The sequence below is a fragment of the Corvus brachyrhynchos genome, unplaced genomic scaffold (assembly GCF_000691975.1).
Source record: "Corvus brachyrhynchos isolate BGI_N302 unplaced genomic scaffold, ASM69197v1 scaffold70, whole genome shotgun sequence".
Classification (NCBI taxonomy): domain Eukaryota; kingdom Metazoa; phylum Chordata; class Aves; order Passeriformes; family Corvidae; genus Corvus; species Corvus brachyrhynchos.
This window is the reverse complement of record NW_008236217.1, coordinates 9,560,854-9,581,623: the sequence shown is the minus strand read 5'-3', so window position 1 is coordinate 9,581,623 and position 20,770 is coordinate 9,560,854. Positions and strand designations below refer to the sequence as shown.

General features: G+C 39.4%; 1 protein-coding gene and 1 long non-coding RNA gene across 3 annotated transcripts in view; one reads left to right on the top strand and one right to left on the bottom strand.

Annotated features, from left to right (window-relative positions):
* The first annotated feature begins 4,141 nt into the window (after positions 1 to 4,141).
* YIPF4 (Yip1 domain family member 4) overlaps positions 4,142 to 20,770 on the top strand; it is a 95,656-nt gene continuing 79,027 nt past the window's right edge. The window contains exons 1-2 of the mRNA XM_017744996.1: positions 4,142 to 4,164; positions 11,044 to 11,114. Coding sequence (XP_017600485.1) covers positions 4,142 to 4,164; positions 11,044 to 11,114 — 94 coding nt within the window. The remainder of the gene's footprint in view (positions 4,165 to 11,043; positions 11,115 to 20,770) is intronic.
* LOC108449685 overlaps positions 14,080 to 20,770 on the bottom strand; it is a 72,161-nt gene continuing 65,470 nt past the window's right edge. For both annotated transcript variants that reach the window (XR_001865946.1, XR_001865949.1), the window contains one exon: positions 14,080 to 20,085. This is a non-coding gene — a long non-coding RNA (uncharacterized LOC108449685). The remainder of the gene's footprint in view (positions 20,086 to 20,770) is intronic.

Genomic DNA, 20,770 nt, shown 5'->3' with positions numbered 1-20,770 from the left:
AATTGGACTTGGGCTTGTGCATGGCTATTTTTTGGATTCTGTGAACTGTTTCCTTTTAGGGGTAAATCTATTGGCAGGACAAACTTCCACTAGTCTTCATACAAGGGAGGTGAACACATACTGTTATTGATATTCTATACCCTCTTGTTTGATTATAGTTTCTACCAGCATTAAATTTATATTACAACTTTAGTTGACAAGTGCCAGCTTTTCAGGTCAGCCAGCTTTGTTCATTTTTGTATGCAAAACCTCTGCACATGAAGGAGTCAAAATGGGGAAGACACACAATCTGAAATACTGAACTTCAACACTTTCCTTCTAAAACTCATGCAATAATCCATTCAATCACATCTCCTAATTAAATCTGCATTTCTTTTGAATGTGCTTTCCTGTCCACTTGGTGTTTTCTAGTTACAAATGTGTGTATGGTGTAGGAGAGTTAAAAAAGATAAGAAGCTTTTTTGACATTTAGAAAGCTGTGTTACTGAGAAATATCCTTAGACACTCTAACTGAGTAAACCGAGAGTTCATAACTTAAGCTGCCAAAGAACACTTTGAAAAGCAAAATATGACATAATTTTGCTGGTTTTCCTTCTCTCCACAGTGTAAGGTGTTGTTTTAAATAACATTTTACATACATACTATAAAACTCAGTGATGTCCAGATTGGATAAAGAAAAGAAAAAAAACCCAATTAAATTCCTCAGATCCATCCATAAAGCGTAACAATTTACACTTGTGAGGGATTCTCACACTACCAGTTAGACTTGAGGAAATTAGGATTTCTCTACTGTAAAAGTGTTTGACAAACTGAAAGCTGTAGACATGGCCTGAGGATAAGCTGAGTCCATTGTGTTCCGTGAATTTTGACTATGCGTCAACTCATTTTTACAGTGAAATTGCGTTTAGCTCCTGTGAAATGAAGGAAGAATTAACACTTCAATATACATTATCTATATGTCTGAGTAGTTGTCAGAATGCAATCAGAAACAGAGCTCTCTGTGGGAAGCTATATGAGTTTTTAATGCTCCAGTGATTCTGGGTTTGCCCCTTCCTCTCTCCTCCAGTCCCGTGTAACAAGGCCACAGTAAAGTACTAAGCATGTCTTTATCCTGGCCACCACCCCTTGAGCAGTCTAGAGCCCAAGAAATGGTTGCAGAAATGAATACTGAGTTGAGAAATCTTCACAGAATCCCCAGTTATATTTCCAGTAATACATAGGTGGCCTTGGAAGTTTCCCACTCAGCCCACTTTAGACCTTGGATCTGAAATTTAACCATGACAGGATTCTACTCTGGAATAACATCATTCAGTGTACCTCTGAAGGAATCAGGTATCCCTTGAATACATAGATAATCCCCACTTGTTTTCTATGGTAACTTATTCCTGATGTTTATCTTGGGGAAATTTCAAGATGATCTCATAAGTCTTCTTAATCTCATCCATTTATAGGATTGTTTTCCCCTTCTCCTCTATGCACTGCTGGATCCAACTGGCTCAAATCCTCCCTACAGTAAGTGTTTTACACCAGAGATCATTTTTTAATTGTGTTTTATAAATAAATAGTTCAGATCTTTGGGTAAGATTACCCGTTAGCTGAATACACTGAAAAAGAATAACTGATATTTTTACAGTCTGCCTACAATCACTTACTGTACCAGATGAACAGTTTCTTCTTTCTGATCAGACAAAATATAACAAGGAATTTAAAACTAGCAAACCTAAACCTGAGCATAAAGAGATGTGGCTCTAATGATTTGCTTCTGTCTGCCTAAGATTTGTGAAGAGCCAGTCATTTTAAGAAAAGCCACACACCCAAGCAAAGCCTCATTGTGTTGCATGGAAATGTGGCAGCCATTTACATGTTACTGGATCAGTAACAGGGCAGGACAGACACTACCTTTAAAGACCCTTTTTATCTGTTCTGACTAGAGGGTTAGAAGGAATTTCATCAACAGCATGAGAATACTAAGACATGAGAGAAGTCTAGGATACAGTCTCTGGATGTAAAATAACAGAATGAGTATTCTAGGAACAGCCATGAGCCTGCTCAGATGTAAAGGCAAAGCCTTTTTTCCAAGTTATTTATTAATACAGCACTGCAAAACAATGTAGCTTTGAAATTATTTTCCTAAGTTCCTAAGATGTCAAAGAACACATATCGTTGGAGAAACTGCTCTGAGCAAATGGTGACAAATCCTTCATTAAAGGTAGACACCTGCCTATGTTTCTCAAAAAAATTTTTTAAATGAGCACTTTACAACAGTTATGAAAACCACAACCATATTTTCCCCCTACTCTCTCTCTCCTCAGTTGCAGAAATAACAAAAAGATCATTAAAATCAGAACCTATGTGCCTACAATGCTTACTGTAGGAAATCAAGCAAATTAGTTTTGTATTTAGTTATTTATGCAGTGAGATCTGAAGCTTGTCCTGAGTCCTACAAGCAAAAAATTCCAAATGCAGTAAAGCCAAGTCCATTTTTCTCTTGCTCACAAGGGAGCCTGGACTCACTTCATTGTTCTTGCGGAATTCATCTGCTGTGTGAAGGTCCTGCTCACTGCTGGAGAGGCAGTGGTTGGAGTTACTTCGGTATGTTTGTTTGTAGACTAGGTCTTAAAAAGATAAAACTGCATTGAAGTCCCATGTTATAGACCCTTTCACAGCAAGGTCAACCCCCATCTTAAACCCTTTGTTTCCACTGCTGCTGTCATAGCTCCAGCATTTCACTCTTGCAGCAGCTTTCTGGTTTTTCCATTCTAAAATCATTAAAGGTCAGTTTGTACCCTTGCGCCAGTGCTGTCTTTACCCTAAATAGCTTTTTCTCCTAGTGTTTACCCCTCTTCACCAGTGAGTTTGTCGTCAGCTTTCATTTTCTCTCTTGATCTTAATTTTCCTAGACTAAACAATTTCAATCTCTTAAAAGGCCTTTCATTCCCTAATGATCCTTACAGCTCTTTTCTGCAAACATTCCAGTTTAAGTTCATCCTTCCTGTACACGGATGACTATGCAATTTCCTAAAAGAGATTTTACCAGTGTTTGGACTTCCCAGTTTGCGCTGGTAGAGCCTGCTGGAGCCTTGGCCCTTGATTAGCATTAGTGATTTCCTATATACTGCATGAAGTGAGAAGCCTCTACGGACTGCAAAGCAGGGAAGTGTGATGCTACTGCTGACTTCTGTTGCAAAATAGAAAGTGTGTCTCAAAACCAAGACAGTCATGTAGTGAACCAGTTAGAGGATACCATAAATACCACTGGTGTGGTTTTATTTCTGCCTAACTGTTCCTGAATTCCTGAACTTGCAGATTTCTGTGATTAGACCTACTTCTGAAAGGGAAGTCAAGCCTTGGGCATAAGGAGACATTATTTGGATACCTACTAGCACTGAAATGATTGAAAGAACCTAAAAGTTGTTGAGTATTTGTGTGAATTAGATGTGTTTCCACAGCACTTCCCTCTCCTTGCTACAAGGCCATGTTTGTGTCCCCCTCATTTCCAGCTGGCTGTTCTCAAAGCAATGGTTGATTTTGCTTTGCTAGAAAGCTGGAGGGCTGTCCATTTGAAAGGAAGACCCTGTAGACCTGGCTGCTATCCACCAGCTATTAGTACAGATGCTGACTTGATGCACATCCTGCTGCACCATGACCCATACTGCAGCAGCAAAGCAATTGCTTCTTTGCAGGTCTGTTATGGAGCAGAAACCTCCAGTAAATCCTCATGGAGTAAAAGGATGAACCTGAGCTACATCCTCCTGCACATCTGTGGGGGCAAGAAATCTCAGAGAGTTTTTATGCAGTTTCCATCTCATCTTTTATTGGTAAGGTGTTGTGAGGTCCCATAGATCTGGGAAGGCTGGAATCTGATACAGCTGAGCCATCACTAAGGGTCCTCCTCAGGACTGGGGGAAATGGAAATATATCAGAGACAAAGCCATAGTGGCTATGAACATATTGTGTGGATATGATTCTCATTTTCTGAGAGATTCTTGTTTCCTGAGGCAATTTCTCATTTTTCATGCCATTGTGAAAGGCAGAAAAAAACCTGTCTTGGATGTATCTAAGCAGATGTAGTTGCAACATCTGGTGAAAACTCAGTGGTGTTTACAGTAACAGCAAAACTTTTGATTTTCCTGGGGCCAAAATGGCTTTGATGTTAATCATAAGGTATAATATCACAGCTTCTATTTGTCATCCTGTTTGGTAAAGCCAAAAATTCTGTACATGGCATATTTTCAATGGATTTTAATAGCTATAATGCAAATATTATCACAGAGAAGGTGAATTATAGCAATATGTGACAACTGAGCAGGAGATCTTCAGCTGCTGAGAATTGCCACAGCTTAGCTGAAATCCCATTTTGTTAGCAAAGAATGTTCCCCACACCTTTAGGATATATGAATAGTGAAGGTGTTAGGAACTTTAAATGTGTGAGAAGCAACTTAATGACTCACTTTGGTTGAGCGTTGAGAAGCCCCAGCTTCATGTATTGCAGAAGTTCTCCAGAGAAACTGTTAGAGGAACTGAACAATGTACTCAGGATGTAAAACACATCAACTTTGAAAGAATTGGAGCCCCTGCTGTATATTACTGACTACAAGCTCAGTCCCACAAGCAAAGAAGTAATGCAGAAAAATTACTGGAAACTCCTATTTAAAACATGACACCTTCCAAAACAATTTCTACAGGCAGTAAGAATTAATGCACTGTGAACAAAGCAGTGTTTTCTCTATAAACCTTTAAAAAGGAAAAAAAGGTTCAGCACAAAATGTCTGCAGTTAAATCTCTGATGATTTAGGCATTTTCTTTTTTAAGTGTTAATAACTTATCAGGAGCTAATAGTGTTTTCAGAAGAGTAACTCCATGCTCACTCATTTTGAAGCAACTTTGGGTTTTTCCTTTTGTTTTCAATTTGTTCTAGTTGCATTCCTTCTGAGTGGGAAAAATAAAGCAAGTATTTCTAAGATATAAATAGTGGAGGATGAGATGAGTAATTACGTGAGAAGAAACCAGAGCTGATTGGTGATAGATCTAAGTGACATTACAATGAAATCCATTCTTTCCTACTAGCTCAGCATGGAGGAGGTGATGATTTTATGAAACAATGCTCCATAAAAATACAATGTATTGCAGAACATTATTATACCTCCCTCTCAAAATAAAAAGTAACAACAACAACAACAACAAAATTACCTTTTATTTTACAAAAAGACATGCAAATTCTGGCACATTAGGTCATTTCAAGAGTTTTTCCAGGGGTTCTTTCTTCAATTCTGAACCCTAGGAAACCAGCTGCCCCACATTAAATAAGCCTTACTTTTCTCCAGCTGTCATGAGCCCTCGCTCACCTGCCGGCTTTGGAACCTGCTGCTTCTCAGCAGTAGGAATAGTAGCTGGTACTAACTGACATATTTTTCACGGTTTGACACCCTTCTTAGCACACCTCTAATATTTAGGTTTTCCTCCCTCCAAGCATAAAAGTACAAAGCAAAAGACCATCAAGGAACCAAACAGTTTATGCCTCCTATGTAATCCAAAGGTAATAATGCTTATATTCCTCTAATAGAATCAGTGAATATATGTAAATACATGTAAAATGTAAATACATATATTTGTATTATTGAATTAATTGGTTGTTTAGATAAGTTATGTTAATACCTATTAAAAGAACTATAAATAGACAATTATTGAAATGAAACACATTGGCTCTACATGGTCTTGCCATATTCCATTTTTACTTTTACTTCCCTGTAGACTGAGAATCAATGTGTCTATTATAGTGAAATAAAAGAGCTTAAAAGAACTGAAAAGGAATGATTAAGGCTCTTTGATCCTCTTTTGCCATCTGCTTACCTCACATGCTTACACTTTCCTTCAGTGTGAAAGATCTGTACTATTCAAGTGTACATTGTAAGCCACTTTACATCACTGATGGAGAGAATATTTTAAAGATGAAAAAGTGTGTCCAAATTTAAAGGACCAAAGCCAAATGAAGGAAATAACGTATCATTGTTACTGGGGAAGAGAGACTCAATTCAACTGGTAGGAAAACGAAACTTATTGATAAAACCTGCATGCCCTTCCACAGTATTGTACAACTGTTTTGTAAAGTTAGGTTCAGGGAACAGGGGAAGGGCTTATTGTTTACTATTCCTAGATGAGCCATAGATTGCTAGGGGAGCCTTATCTACACTAGTTTTACTGCTACAGGGCTTGACAGAATTTCCTTAGTGCAGATGAACATGTTTATTCAAGTAGAACTTTTTCTAGAGGCTGTGTTAGGTATCTCAGCATTTACATATGGGTGTCCACCCAACAGCCTTTCCTGCATATAACTATTTTGGTGAAACAGTCCACTTCTAATCAGAACAGTAATAATAGTAAAACTTTTAAAAGTATATCAGATTTGAATGACCTTTTGATTCTCAATAGTGCTGCAGTGGAAAATCCTCTCATTTTCCTTTTTAGGAAATGTTCATCTAGATTAATTTATCTCATAGAAAGATCATCAGAGGGAAAAAATAGATTGGACAATAGAGGTCTTGGAACCTCCGTCACACAACTGATGTGAATGTCAAATCTATTGATACAAATGTCAACATGAAAAAACAAAATCAAGACTGGGAATGCTGGAAGGTTAAATGTAAAAATAGAAATTTTAAGCTCTAAACCAAGCCAAATATTTCTGCTACTTAAAAGCGCCATTGAAACTATTCAGTAACACAGGAGCACCATCTGGGTGAAACAAGCTCATGTTCATTTAGACTACCTCCTATCATTGTAAAAGCATACTGATAGAGAATATACAGATGGTACTAAGTTTGGAATGATTACCTGCTGGGCTTGTAAAGGAAGGATTATGCCTATCAAGAGAGCTGGTCCCTGGGAAAGCTTGTGCTCACCTTGGATTTCTGCTGGTAGTAAGGTATCATCCCTTGCCATTCACAGCAACATTTTCCTTCTCATCTGAAATGAAGTTGACTGCAAAGGGAAGGAGACAAATAATAAAGTTACCAACTTTTGTTGGTAGGAGCAAGTACAGCAGTTAAAAAGAGCCTTGTAAGTGGGTTTCTGTGCTCTATCCCAACAAAGGCTTCACAGCTTGTGCTTCTCTTTCTTCTTAGTAGCAGAAATATTGCATATATGTCAACCAGTCCATCCCACAGCCTCATTGAAGCAAAACTGGTCTCCATAGCAACAGCCTTTGAGACACAAAGAGGAAATTTCTCCGTCTGTCTGACCTGGAGGCTCAAACCCTCCCTCTGGGGACCAGCTGCCCTCTTTTGTCTTTAGCTTCATTTGTAAAACATTTTAGCCTTGATCTGTGTTTATATTGACAAAAAGAATCTGTATAAAATAAATGAGGAGAGTTCAGCTGTATAAACCTGCCGGCTGCCTCAGCAAGAGCCAGAAGCAACAACACTGAGGACAGAAATCTTCATCATTTTCCTTTAATGCATAGAGACAAGTAAACTGGCATTATTGCTTGTCTTCAGGAGTTGTCACAAACAAGATGAAGTAGGTACTTCCACATGGACGGGCAGCAAAGGCCTCTTACATTCTCTCTTCTGTGAAGACCTATAGTTTTATTTAACCTGACTTCAAGACCAGTCCTGAAAAAATTAACTATTGATGCTAGGTGACATTTGTAAAACATTGCAACATCAAGGTACCTAGCATATCTGCCTGTTACATCTACACCAGCCTACTGCAACATGAAGAACTAGGTCAACATGCCAGTTCTGCTACTGGCTCTTATGTGGAAAAAGTTACCAGGTCATTGAATTTCCACTTTTTTATTTTTTTCTTTTTTTACAGTTGCAGTGTAAAAAGAGCCTGAGAAAGCAAGTCTAAATCAAAATAGTCACACAGTCATGCTCTGGGAAAGCCTTTTAAGGAGCAGGGCTGAATCTCACCTGTATCTATTTGGTCAGCTTCCAGCTGGTAAAAATAAGAAGTAGCACTAAGAGCAGTTGATGCTGCTGCTCATAGAAAAGCTCTAGTCCACGGAATGCTGACAGAGTTATGGTCCTGGCTGAGTGACCAAACAGGGTGAAGGTACCTCCTAACAAGGTGCCAGTAGAAGTTTAGAAGCAGGGTCCTAGCTGATGCCTTTTGCTAGGACTTCTCTCAATGTTGAACTGTCTGCTGCTGTACTTCAGGAAAGGAATGGCATGATATGCTATCTCTACTTTTCATGATGCATTGCACTGGCTGGCTTACATGGCAATGAGGAAGCCTGGTGCAATGCCAGGCTTGATGGAAAGCTCTTGTGCATATACATGTTTATACTCTGGTTTGCTTTCTGCCCCACCGAGTGACTGAGGGAGCCAATGCCTAGGATCAAGTTTGTTTCCCTTGGTGGGAGCACAGCATTAACATTCAATGTGCTTCTTGTCTCAATATGCTATTGCTTCACTGCCTGAGAAGACCAACAGAGCAGTCCAGTTTATGGACCTGCTTTTACCTCCATTTCTGCCTACACTGTTATTCATGAGGTGGGAACACAAGGCAGCTTATGCAAATCTTCCACTGTGTAAATCATTCTGGCCCTAAAACTGAATGCTAAAATGCAACTTGTAAGTTATAACATCTAAAATTGATATTGAGGCAGAATTACTGCTCTGCACTAAAATGGTATTGTTAAGAATGCAAACAAGCTAGTATTGATTTGAGTTATTTTCATCTGTTATTTTATTTGAAGAAAAAGAAAACATGCTAATAGTGCTAACAAACATCAGAGCTAAGCAATTTCATAGGGTGATTATACAGCAGAGTTCTGGAAACCTTCTGTCTACTGCAGCTCCTAGATATTAACACAAGCAGCAGACTAAACATTTGTACCCTGTTTGTACTGCCAGCTGACAAATGAAGGTAATTAATGGGCAGCTATACGGTGGAAGAGTCTGGAAAATTGCAAAACTTGTAGTCCTGAAATACATAGTGCTGGTGCCAGAATATTGATTTAATTGCATTACTGTTGCTAAGTGATCTTGCCTAGTTTTACATTATATGTTGATGTTTACAGCTTATTATTTTTTCTTATTTCTCTTCTATCAAATTTTCCCTTTGAACATTTATTTCTAGCTGGACATTACACAAAATGAAATATCCCATATCAGGTGCAGCTATACAAGTCAACTGGTAATAGGACTTGACACTAGTCAGGTCTTTTTAATTTAGGTTTCAATTCTCTTTATTTGGGTAACATTGACTCTGACAGTGGATAATTACAATGAATACGCTTAGTGAAATTAAAATCGATGACATCTCTGTCTTTGCTCTTTGAGGGAATTGCCAATAGAGGCAAAAAAAGATTTTCCAAGTACTCTTTTGGAAGTGGCCAATACTAAATGGAACTGGAAAGCAAAAGATTTATGACTGTATAGCACTTGCTTTACTGTGGGCTGATTACCTTCTCCAAAATCCATAGTCATGTAAGGTGAACTAAATGTATTTGGCCTCAACTGTAGAGTTTCTTCCAAATTCACAGTTCTCTGCAGGATGCGTGGGACATCTGCTCTTCAGTGGAATCAGGGAACACACACTCCAGCTTCAGCATTCAAGTCAACTTTGTTAGAAAACGTACGGGTTTTCTGGAAGGCTATAAGCCTATGGCTTGTTACGTACAGAGGATAGTTTGTAGTAAAAAGAGATGATTATAGTGGTCTGGCCTGACCTGACCTCCTGCCTAACCTATCTGGCAATTTCCATGGTTACTCCAAAAACTTCAGTAGAAAATACCTTTTTATAAATACAACCAATTGAAATTTAAGGAGTGCAAAACATGCTGACTTTTCCATGCCTGTGGTAAACTGCTCCAGTAGTTACATACCTCAGTGTTAAAAATGTATTTTATTTCCTGTTGTAAATTTGCTGATTTAAACTTCAACCACTGCATTTTGCTATCCCTGTGCTTTTATACTAGAAACTCTTCAATCTGCCTTTAGCACTGATAAAACCCATTCTGTCTGTGGGGTGGGAAGAAGGATAAGAGCAAAGCTAAAAAGCAACATATTTGCTCTCTCCAACTTTCCAGGAAAGGCATAAAAAGATAGGCTGCATTAGCTGCTAAATTTTATCACACCCAAAAGAGCTTTCTGATACTATGCCAATACGATCACTTTATTAGATTAATCCATATGCAGGTTATAATGCTTTCTCCTGCACAGTGTTTCCCTCATGGTCTTTTGAGTGATTTTTAAGAAAAATATTCACATTCCACATTAGAAAAGTTACAGGCATTTGTATCAATGTGTTCCCTTGCACAGGGGAAAGCTAACATTCCTTTCCAGAAGGATGTTTCTTAGAACAAAACCTTGGGGATGTGCACACCTAGGCACTGTAGCATGTTCTAGTTTTCATTCATGAAAGAGCCTCAGGCTGCACTTCAGCCATTGTAGCATAATGGTAAAATCAGTTCCTAAATATTATAAAAGTAGTTCCTGTCCTAGTGACTTTTTTTTTTTTTTGTCTTACAGGGGAGAAAGCTCATTATTGGTAGCCCTTGAGAGGAGGGAGAGTAACAGAGATGGATGCTTGAGCCAAGTTCCAGAATGCTGGCAGCACTCGGTTGGCACATAGCAGTGACTGAGAGGAAAGGCCTGACAATGCCAGGCTGATATCCCAGGGTTTCAGAGTTAAAATAAAACAAAGACTGCAATCCAATAAACTGAGAGGAGACTTAATCTCTTCACCCTCTTCCCACTTGCCCTGTTGTTGGCTGCACACCTCCTTACACCTGCTCCGGCAACTTTGGGCCCTGCTGTGATCTAATTTAATTCACTAGAATGGCAGAGAACTATTTAATTTTTCATGGTGTGTTTTTCAGGCGGGTTTTCCCGCCATTTTAGCTAATGCACTTGGCACATAAGAAGAGCTCTGGCAGCACCAGGATGTTGGTGAGGAGGGGGGAGGAGGCAGGTGAACGCACACCCCGCCTTTGGCAGCACCGAGCTGTAGATCAGCTTGCTGCACCTTCTAAAACCATACTCTACGGTTTTAATCAGAATGTTAAAAATGCATGTTAATACCTTGAAATGGAAGGAGCTGTCATGATCCAGAAGGCAGCAGCGTGGTGGGAGCCTGGAGAAGCCGGGGCTGCGCGAAGCAGCGAGGTAGGGAGAGTCGAGGGCGGCCCTCAGGGCTCCCACTCTTGCTGCGAGGGCCCCGTTGTAGCACTCGCCCCTTCCCGAGGCGAAGCAGAGGCAGCTCCGGAGCAGCCCCACGCACAGCAGTAAGAATACTGTAATGCTTGTGGGGTTTGGGGTTTTAGTTTCAAACTCCATTGAATTTCCGTCCTTTCCTTCGTTTGCTTTTGAGCGCCGTGTGCCTACAGCTCGGTGCGTGGCTGCCGAGGCACGGCTGCCGTACGGCTCCCGGGGCCGAACAACAGGTGCCACTGTGGCACCCGGCTGTCCCGGCGGGCTCCGGAGCTCCGCTGTGTCCTGCATGGCACCAGGAGCTCCGCTAGGTCCTGCGTGGCACGGACACCCCCTCAGCCCAGCCGCGGGGCCGCGCAGGAGCCCACTGCCACGCTGCATCCGTGGGTGCAGCCCCAGGGCCTGGCTGAGGTGTGCCAGCGCTGGGGAGCTGTGCTTTATGGCGCGGTAAAAAGCCCAAATTCCTGTGCACGTACACATCAGATCTGCGGGTGGACGCGTGCGACACGAGCATCGCTCAGGCCTCGTGGGTGGTCAAGCTGGCAGCCCTGACATCACACAGGATCTGAGAGACTTGGGCAGTGGGTCTGGGTTTTAATGATAGTTTCCAGCCACGTGTAAAGAAACTTTAGGAATAGATTCAGACTTTAGACGTTTTTTTTTTAATCTTATGTTTATCATGTTGACCTGCTGGGTAAAAGAATAGGAGTTAGTACAAGAAACACATAGCTGTATAACATAAATTACTCCAAAACCTTCCCATGCTATACATGTAGCTATTACAGAAAGACTGTCAGATTTGTTAGTGAAAATAGAAATTATTTACACAAATTTCAATGTGGAAATCTGTGTGTTTTCTTGCCTTTTTTCTGTTGCTATTGCATGCATAAATTGAAGACGTACATTCCTGGGCATTTTTCATTTCCTCCCTACTCTCTTTTGTGTGCTACTTATTTTGTGTCAGTCTATTGTTTCCTTGAACTTAATTTTTTGAGGTAAAAACCTGTATTATCATTCTCTCCTATTTGATATTTTCATAAACCACTGGGCATATTTAAAACTGTCTATAATCATAATTTTGTTGCAGCAGAGGAAAAATCCTAATTATAATATCCTACATAAATACTTTGATACAGTACAGTAGTTCTAAGTCATGTGTAAAATGGCCACTATTCAGCACTGTGGGTCTAGTGGTGCAACAAAACATGAAAATAAAGTTGACTAAAACCAGAAATGAGAGAGAATAGAGTTCTTACGCCAGTTTAGAAGAGAAAAAGATAGTCTGTCATTTACAGACTGAAGTCTTTGCTCTTCCTCGGGTCCTAATGTACTTAGTGCCCTTTGCAGCAGAGCACTGCTGCTCTCCCAGTGCATGTTTCACTAGTATTTGCAAACCACCTCCATATGTTTTGTAATAGTTTTTAAAAGGAGAAATACCAGGCCATCATACTTGAAATCCAAATCTATCTCTATTAAATGAAAAATGAACATTATAAACCCAGGAGCAGATGGTGAGCAATCAGAGATTAGCTAACATTTATTTTAAATGTTATTTCAAAGCAATTTTTTATTTTTCTAAATTGAAGAGTGAGAACATGACTACTTCAGGATGTTTTCTGTTTTCTAAGTAGTGAGAGCGCCCGTGTCTGGAGAGACTGTGAAGAAAAAGACCAGACTGATGGAGAGGCAGGGCTGTCATAGCCCCGTGAGGTGCTGGCAGGCCTGCCTGAGCAAGGGTCACACAAACTGGGTTGGGTTGGTAATCATGGGAGCTAAAATTTGGTAATTATTTTCATTTGTTAAGTTCTCATGCTTTAGTGTATGTGTTTCCTAGGTTTTCTCTGCAGTCATGAGGGACATAAACCTAAGGGAAAGGAAGGTAAAAGTGCAGTTAATACAATAGAGGAAATTATTTCAGGATTTAGGGCTGGAAGCGCCCTTCATATGTGGAAGGTCTTACAGTAAAAGTTATGAGAGATGGCAGTGCTGGTGAATGGTCTGTTGAATTCCAGATCTTTTGCAGGAAATGCTGTGCAGGTAGTGCTCTTTAGCTGGCTCCATTTCCTAGCAACTATTGCTATCACCAATAAAGTAAGTAATGTCTATGGTGGGGAAAAGGATTCTAAAGAAATGCAGGTTGTGAATGGCTACTGTTTCTACAAAATGCTGCTGCAAGAGCAGGACGAGTGCACAAAGTCCTGTACATACTTCAGTTTATGGGTGGGGGCACAAACCCTTTGCTCTGTGTATCCTTACCCGTGTTTTTGTAGCCTTTCCATGTGCTCGGTATGTTTCTAGGATAAGTCATCTTTTGCAGCCTGACATGAGTCTTAATTTACAATTCACCTGATCTTCTAATTCTTTGGAAACTAGATGGGGTCTTCAATATAGATGTTTTAATGCTATGCACTTTTAAAGCCACTTTTTGTGGCTTTAAAAGGCTCAGTAAATGATTTGGACCTTTTGAATAGTCTCTTGATTCCCGTCTCAGATTTGTCCCTGTTTTTTCTTACATGTTCCATGAGTGCAGTTTGTAACCAAACACAGAGACTGTGATTTGTCTCTTGTCATTAGTAGAGTAAATAAAGGATAAAATTATTTGTAATCTAACTGCTTTGTACACACCTGTATTTAAAAACACAGACACCTCTTGTAATCAAGATAGTTCCTCAGTTGCAGCTTGTAGGAAGTTGGGGAGGAAAGGAGGAAAAGGGTATAGCAGGGCATTTATTGTGTCATGCCTTTCCTGCTTTTGTGTTCTTCTGTAGGAATCTACTACCCTGTGCTGGCAGAGATGGCTTTCTGTGCTTTCGAGACAGTGGATCTGACCCAGTGTGTCCATTCTTGAACTTAAAGATTGAGGGTATTCTGGCCCTTGACAAGACGTTTTTTCATACCAGAATAAATACTGACTGCACAGTTAACCTGAAAGAGTTAAGTTTAATTTAGCTTTTTTTACAAACTGCTTCTTAAAGGCTTTTCTGTTTGCTCATCTCCACTGGATCATCACTGGATCTTAAACAGAGACATTGTGTTGCTATGGAAAATAGTGAGCAAGCACTAACAAATGCTTCCTCACATAGAAGCAAAGCACCCTGTTAACCATCAGCCATACAGATATGACTGAGAGTGGAAAAGAAAATATGGGGAAAAATATGAAACCAGTTCTGGCATTCATTCTGTCCTTAAGTGAAATACAGCCTCACTTTCTTCTTTCAGCACAGCACAATGGCATTCATGTGATCTTGGAGAAGAGGGTCATTTGCTGATAGCAGTTTCACTGTTTGAGATACCTGCCACAGTCATGAGTACCAGTCTGAAACAAGAGATTTTGAAAAGCCTCGCCAGAGTTACGCTTCACATATGCACATTTTACACTAAGCCAAAAAGAATAAGGGATTTTTCTTCTATGATCTTCTTAGTTCCAAGAAAATTTATTCATGAGACATATGTGGGAATATAATGCTTTAAATCCAGTCAGACTTCATCTTGCCTCCAGACTCTGAAAGGATTGGAGAGATATAAATGAGAAAAAAATTGACATTGGCCTTGATCTTTGCTTTGCCACCTAAGATGCTTTCCAGGGTCAGCCTTGAAATTCAACACACCACCATTCTGTCGGAATAAAGCAAAAGTTGCACAGTAGAGCTATTTTAGTTTTTACAATTTTACTGTTACAGCTTTTTAAAAACAGTCACATAGCATCCAGCCTATTTTTAAACAACTTAAAAAACTTACATTCCTAAGTCTCTTCTTCTTTTCCATCTCTCTGCAGTTTTCTTCTTATAATGTTCTCGATTAAGCGGAGTTACAGTCAATACTCATTCGTACAGCATACTGAAGTTGACATTGTAGGTCTTTGTTTCAAGGGACCATTTGTGTTTTGACAGGCAGAGAACAGACCAGTTGCACTGTTGTTTTTACTGAAGACAGGCAAAACTAGGCCACATCCTATAGCACTCACTCAAGCAAAACTCCAAAAGAAACTTTGCCTCAATTCATTTAAGAACAGTCAGAAATGGAGTTTAGCAGTTCCATATTTTTCACAGTGTACTCTGAAAAGCTCAAATCATCCTTTTTTGCAGCTGTTGCTCATGCATGATTCAAAAATGTCTGATTCATTGTAAATGTAAGAACTCATCAAAAAGTATACATCAGAAATTCCTTCAATATAAAGCTCCAACTATATGTGAGATGAAACCTAATAAACTTAAGGTTCCCCACTAGCTGAAATGAAGCTAATTTTTGTTGAGAACTAATAGTAAATAAGACAGTCTGAAAAGTGCTCAGTGCCTTGTGAACTTAATCTGCAGCATCAGTTGCACCACATCAGTCTCCCCAAATCAGTAACATATCTCTTTATCAAAAGAACTAAATAATAAAATCTGGAGCCTTTTGTCATGTGTGTTTCCTCAGTGTTTTTCTAGTTCTACATGTTCATGTACATGAATAGCTAACTTCACTATTACCTTTCTTCTGTCAGGAGACAGCATTATATTGTGAGGAGTGCAGTAATACACACACGTGCATAAACTTCCTTTTGTAATACATCCCCATTTCGTCTACATTTCATTAAATTTTCTGTTTTGTTCTTTTCTTTCTCTGCCTCTGTCTCTTGGTTCTTTTACTCAGAGTTTGGATTGAAACGCAGCAGATGTGGAGTTTTTCTTTGGACTCAGATGTTTATTATTTCTTATCTATAGTGCAGCTGCACAGAATGTGCCTCTGAATTAACAAGGTAGAAATGGCCCCAGAGTTCTACCTTCCAAGGTCTTTTAAATCCCTAACTGTCCAATTATGGAATGTCAACGAATTTATTTTTACCTATAATCCAGTAACTAATCATTCATGTTCCTCACTGCGGGTTTTTTGAACCAATACCAGATCACCCAGGCTTGTGAAGAAGAAGGAAGAAGAAGAACTGACCTACACCCAAAATCCTCCATCTTGTTACATGTATATTACTATATCCCAGAAACCTAAATTTTCTACATCTCTACATATTCCACCCAGTGATATAACAAGCTTATTTTTTATTTACACAGCAACAATCTCAGTGCTATCACATAATTTGGGAAGCCTTTCCCAAGGCCTCAGGTCAAATGCAGCGTGCTTTTGAGGATCATTGCCTGTCAGCACTGAAAGACTGAATTCTCTGAACCCAGGGTTCCAACACATTTTTCAAGAACTTTTACTTGTTAAAAGGACACTTGGTTGGTATATGGAACTCAGCACCCACAATGCTTTTTTTCTTACCTAATTTCTAGCTACATTGCCAGAAACTGAGGAGGTCTTGGGATATGCCCGTGATTCCAATTTAAGTCGATATATGAAACACTGGATTAATAAGAGACTTTTACCAACTTAGTCACCACTCTGTATGTAAACAGAAACATTTTCCAGTGAGTGATTTAGACTAAGTTCAAGTTTATAAGCTTGACTCCTTAATTCTGTTTCCTGAAGCAGAAATATTAATTGATCATCATTACTTACTAGGGAGGAAGTGTACCTGTAACATAGCAAGATGATCCTGTATAGAAAGTAATGCAGATGTCTCTGGGCATCAAAAACATGCAATAGTATTTTACTTCTCCCTTGGTAGGGAGTCACATAGAGCCTTGGGTACTCCAGTTCAAACCACATCACAGTTGAAGTGTCCAAAGAAAACCTAAAATTTCAAATAGAGCCACTGCTATGTAAAACAATGCCACAGGAACATTCCATGTCAAAACCACAATTTTTATAGCCAGCTGAATAGCTCTTTCAGGCAATGAGCAATCAGTTCAAATATATACCTTATTCCAACTAAAACAGAGATCCACTGTATATCTGTTCATGGAGAATACTTAGCCTAGACTCTAATCTCTAGAAATTGGCATAATTTGAAGGCACTTGAGAGAACAAACACTCAAATTACAGACGGTTAAAATAGGAAATATGCTGGATTTCTACTGGCACACTTTGTTGGACACTTCTGCAGCTATGCTGCAGTCCAAATATAAATGCTTTCTGTATTAGCTTGAAAGGCATTAAGGGTCATGTTTTCTACAGATGAACTGAGGGCTGAAGATGTAACTTGTGAAAGCAAAAAGGGATGGGAGGCCTTGAGAGTAGGCTTTCTAATCATGTGTATGGAAAGTTCTTCTGTGGGTGTACCATGATGGCTATAGGGACAGAACTGACTTTACATGGGGTAGGGGTAGAGGTTGGGTCCCTGTCTTCTGTTGATGTCTTGAGCAAGACACCTACCTAGGGGAAGCCTAATTTCCCACTAGTAAATGTGGTCACATCTTCAGTACTGTGTTGTCTCTTAAAGATTATTTCTAGCTGTCTCTTACAGTTTCCAAGGGCTGATTTCACTGTGGGTGAGCACACAACACCAGGACTATCATAGGAAAATACACCCTATATTTAGATATCCAAATGCCTTAAAACGAAGCTGTTTTGAATAGAGTCAGCAAAAGATGTAACTTTATGCACTTTAGCAGAAAACTGAAGAATCATCTCCCATCTAAAAATCCTTTACTTTCTCAAATCTTACTCGGTGGTGTCCTTGGTCACTTTTGCCACTGGGACATATAAGAACTACAGCTTTAACTTGTCACGCTATCCTTTGCAAGACTGAAAGCAAAAGATATTTGTCCCAAGTTTTCCTTACAGACAGTGAAATTTAGAAAACCTTTTCGGTTAGCTGTTCTCAAAATAAATCAAATAATACATTAGAAATTAGAAAAAAATATTTGCTCAGAAAGCATAGGTTTTTTTTGTATTGCTTTAAATTCACTTCTCAAGCTGTACAGAAAGAGTACCTTTCTTTTGTAGATAGGATCTCTGAATATAAATATCAAGCAATACTTTTAAAACCTCATGGTTTGGGGAAATTTTGCTTAAAATTTTGGAAGGCCTTGAACTTCTCTGACTAGCACTGTCTGCAGTTTCTGGTGGAATTCCCATGGAAGGAAATAAATGTGTCCATGTCCTTTGGTTACCGGGGAGGAATTCAGGGGCTGAATTTCCTTCACATAAAACTGTGCTCCCAGTCCTCATGCCAAAACATCTACTACTAGAAAAAAAGCTGTTTCAATGGTGTTTCAGTAATTCTGGACAATTCAGGCCTCCAAGTTCTGGACTCCAGAGCGATTTGAGGTTTGAAACTGGGACATTAAAGCTAAAGTAATATAAATGGAATGACACGTGTGCTTTCCAAGATCTGGAAGCCTGCTGCCCTCCAGGTCTCTAGCTTATTCAGGAAATGATCTTTTTTTATAATGTTGACATTCCCATATACAAATGAAAATCCATAGTGTTTCCCGGACCTGACACTGAAACACACACAAAAGGGAGCAGTGGGCTCAGAATGAAGTAAAGTGCTAAAGGAAACAGGAATAATAATCTTGAACTTCATTTATTGTGCTTCTTTAATCTTTGTTTGGCAATGTTTCTGTGGAAAGATGGAAGTTTAATTTTTCACACGTTTAACACCTGGTTAAACACCATGTAAATCCATGGCAGTGGCCAAATACACCTCATTAAGGAAAACTTGTGATTACTGTCCTAATGAAGTTCCAGATTTTTCTATGCACTATCGTGAATTGATTCTCTAGAAGCTTTTTCAATAAAGCATCTGTCCTGATTTCATGTGTCCAGATTAAGTGAAATACATTTTATTGAATAACCACCTCTGGCTGTGATTCTTTATATCATTTGAAAATGTGTTTCTAATATTGCTGTTTGTAGGACAGCAGAGGGCAAATGTTTTTACAAAGAAAACCAAGAACATTGACACTGTAAAAGAGAATTCTTCTTGACACCCGTCAGTATTTGGTCCTGTGGCTGACATATCCCTCCCTTTTTTGACTTGCTTTGTGTACTAACTTTCACCAGCATCTTGGAGATACTCTGGCTTCGTATCTGCTGCAAAGTGCTACAGGCCAAGTATCTTTTACCTCCCTCCTATCACCTGCAGAGGTCAGAAGTTCATTTACATAGCATTGGAGCAGCCTGCTTCTGTAACAATTGGTGAAACAAGATTATGTTAAAGAAAGCAGTGTTGATTTTATTAGAAACTAGAGAGAAGAATTAAATGAAACTAAAGTTGAACAGAGGAAACTTTCCTGTATCTGGCAGCTGCACAAAGTCTAGCTCATCAGGTTACAATCTCATAGCGATTACTGATACATTCAAGCCCACTAGAAAAATGTATCAGTGCTTATCTGACCTTTCTTCTCATAATATTGTTCACAGATCTGTTAAAACAGGAACTTCAGCTGGCAGCAGCTTCAGGGAAGAACAGTTCAGGCAGTCATGAGCAGCAGAGAAATGCTTCACCTTTTGAAGCTCCCTTCAGCTGAGAAAACTCTCCCTTGTTAGGATAACTGAAATCCAGTTTTTTTCAGTGGCAGGTTGTGTTAAATATATTTCAAGGACACAAAGCCCAAGCAACTGTTTCCCCAACTGCAGTTTGTGCCTAATTCCACCCAGTGATGACAGTGTTCCCAAGCCTTTGTGTGAACATTCCAGCTTTTTGCTAGATGTGTTAGAATATGTTGTCTTTATGAACTGATAAAAGGGAATCTTTAGCTTAGCCCACACACACACTTGCATTTCTCTTTATGGAAGCTCCACTGATCTCTCACTGGGGAAATACCTTACTCAAAGGAGAGAAACAGAATTACTCTTTCAATACCTTTATTCAGAATTAGGCATATTGTATTTAAGTATGTCAAAGATTGCTGCTGCCATAAGGCAGGAAAATGCACAGGCTGAGGCTGGCTGATCAGTGCAGAGTTTGATGTACATGTTGCTACATTGTAGTCTTTACTACAAAATGCAAGGATACCCTGCCATCAGATTGTCATTTCTTTTAAAATTGGATTGTGATGCTTCACCGAGGGTTCAACATTCCTTGAATTTCTTTAGTTACTGACTGCAAGAAAAAAAATTGGTTGTCAGACCTAAGAGTGTAAAAGTTGGTCTCGTTAGAAATCTGTCAACTTCAGGTTCAAAAGCCTGAAGAAAAAGCAGACACCCAGAAGTGCAAATCATGGATGGGAAGTGCAAGGGCAGACAATTGCAGTGTTTCAGCATGAACAAAGCTCAAATCTGTTTGAAATTTTGCAGGATTGGAGTAAAGTTGGTGGCCTAGGAAATTCTTTAATATTGACACATGAATTAAACTGTTCAGGACAGAGAAATCCACTGTTAACACAGGGATGTGTTCATGAGATGTGTTCATGTTCATACCATTAAATCAAACTGTCACATCTAGCTCCACTCTCTTATCTACTGAAGGAGCTGTGCTGTCTTTCCAGTGCCTGGACTCAGAACTGAATTGCAGTAATCTCTTCAAAATACCTCATTTGCCACATGTGCCAATTGTGAAAGCACACAATACATAGCCAGAACTGACAGGAGATGGCAGCCATGCAGAGAAAAGTGTGACATACACAATATTTTGAAATAGTATTTTGAATGGAGGGCCAGAAGAGACAGGGAGGAAGAGCAGGGAAGAGAAAGTATGACAGCCTTAAGATAATCAAAAGAAGGGAGAAAAGCCATAGAAACAATGATGTCAGGTGAGGAGTATGAAACTGGAAACAGGGAATAGAAAC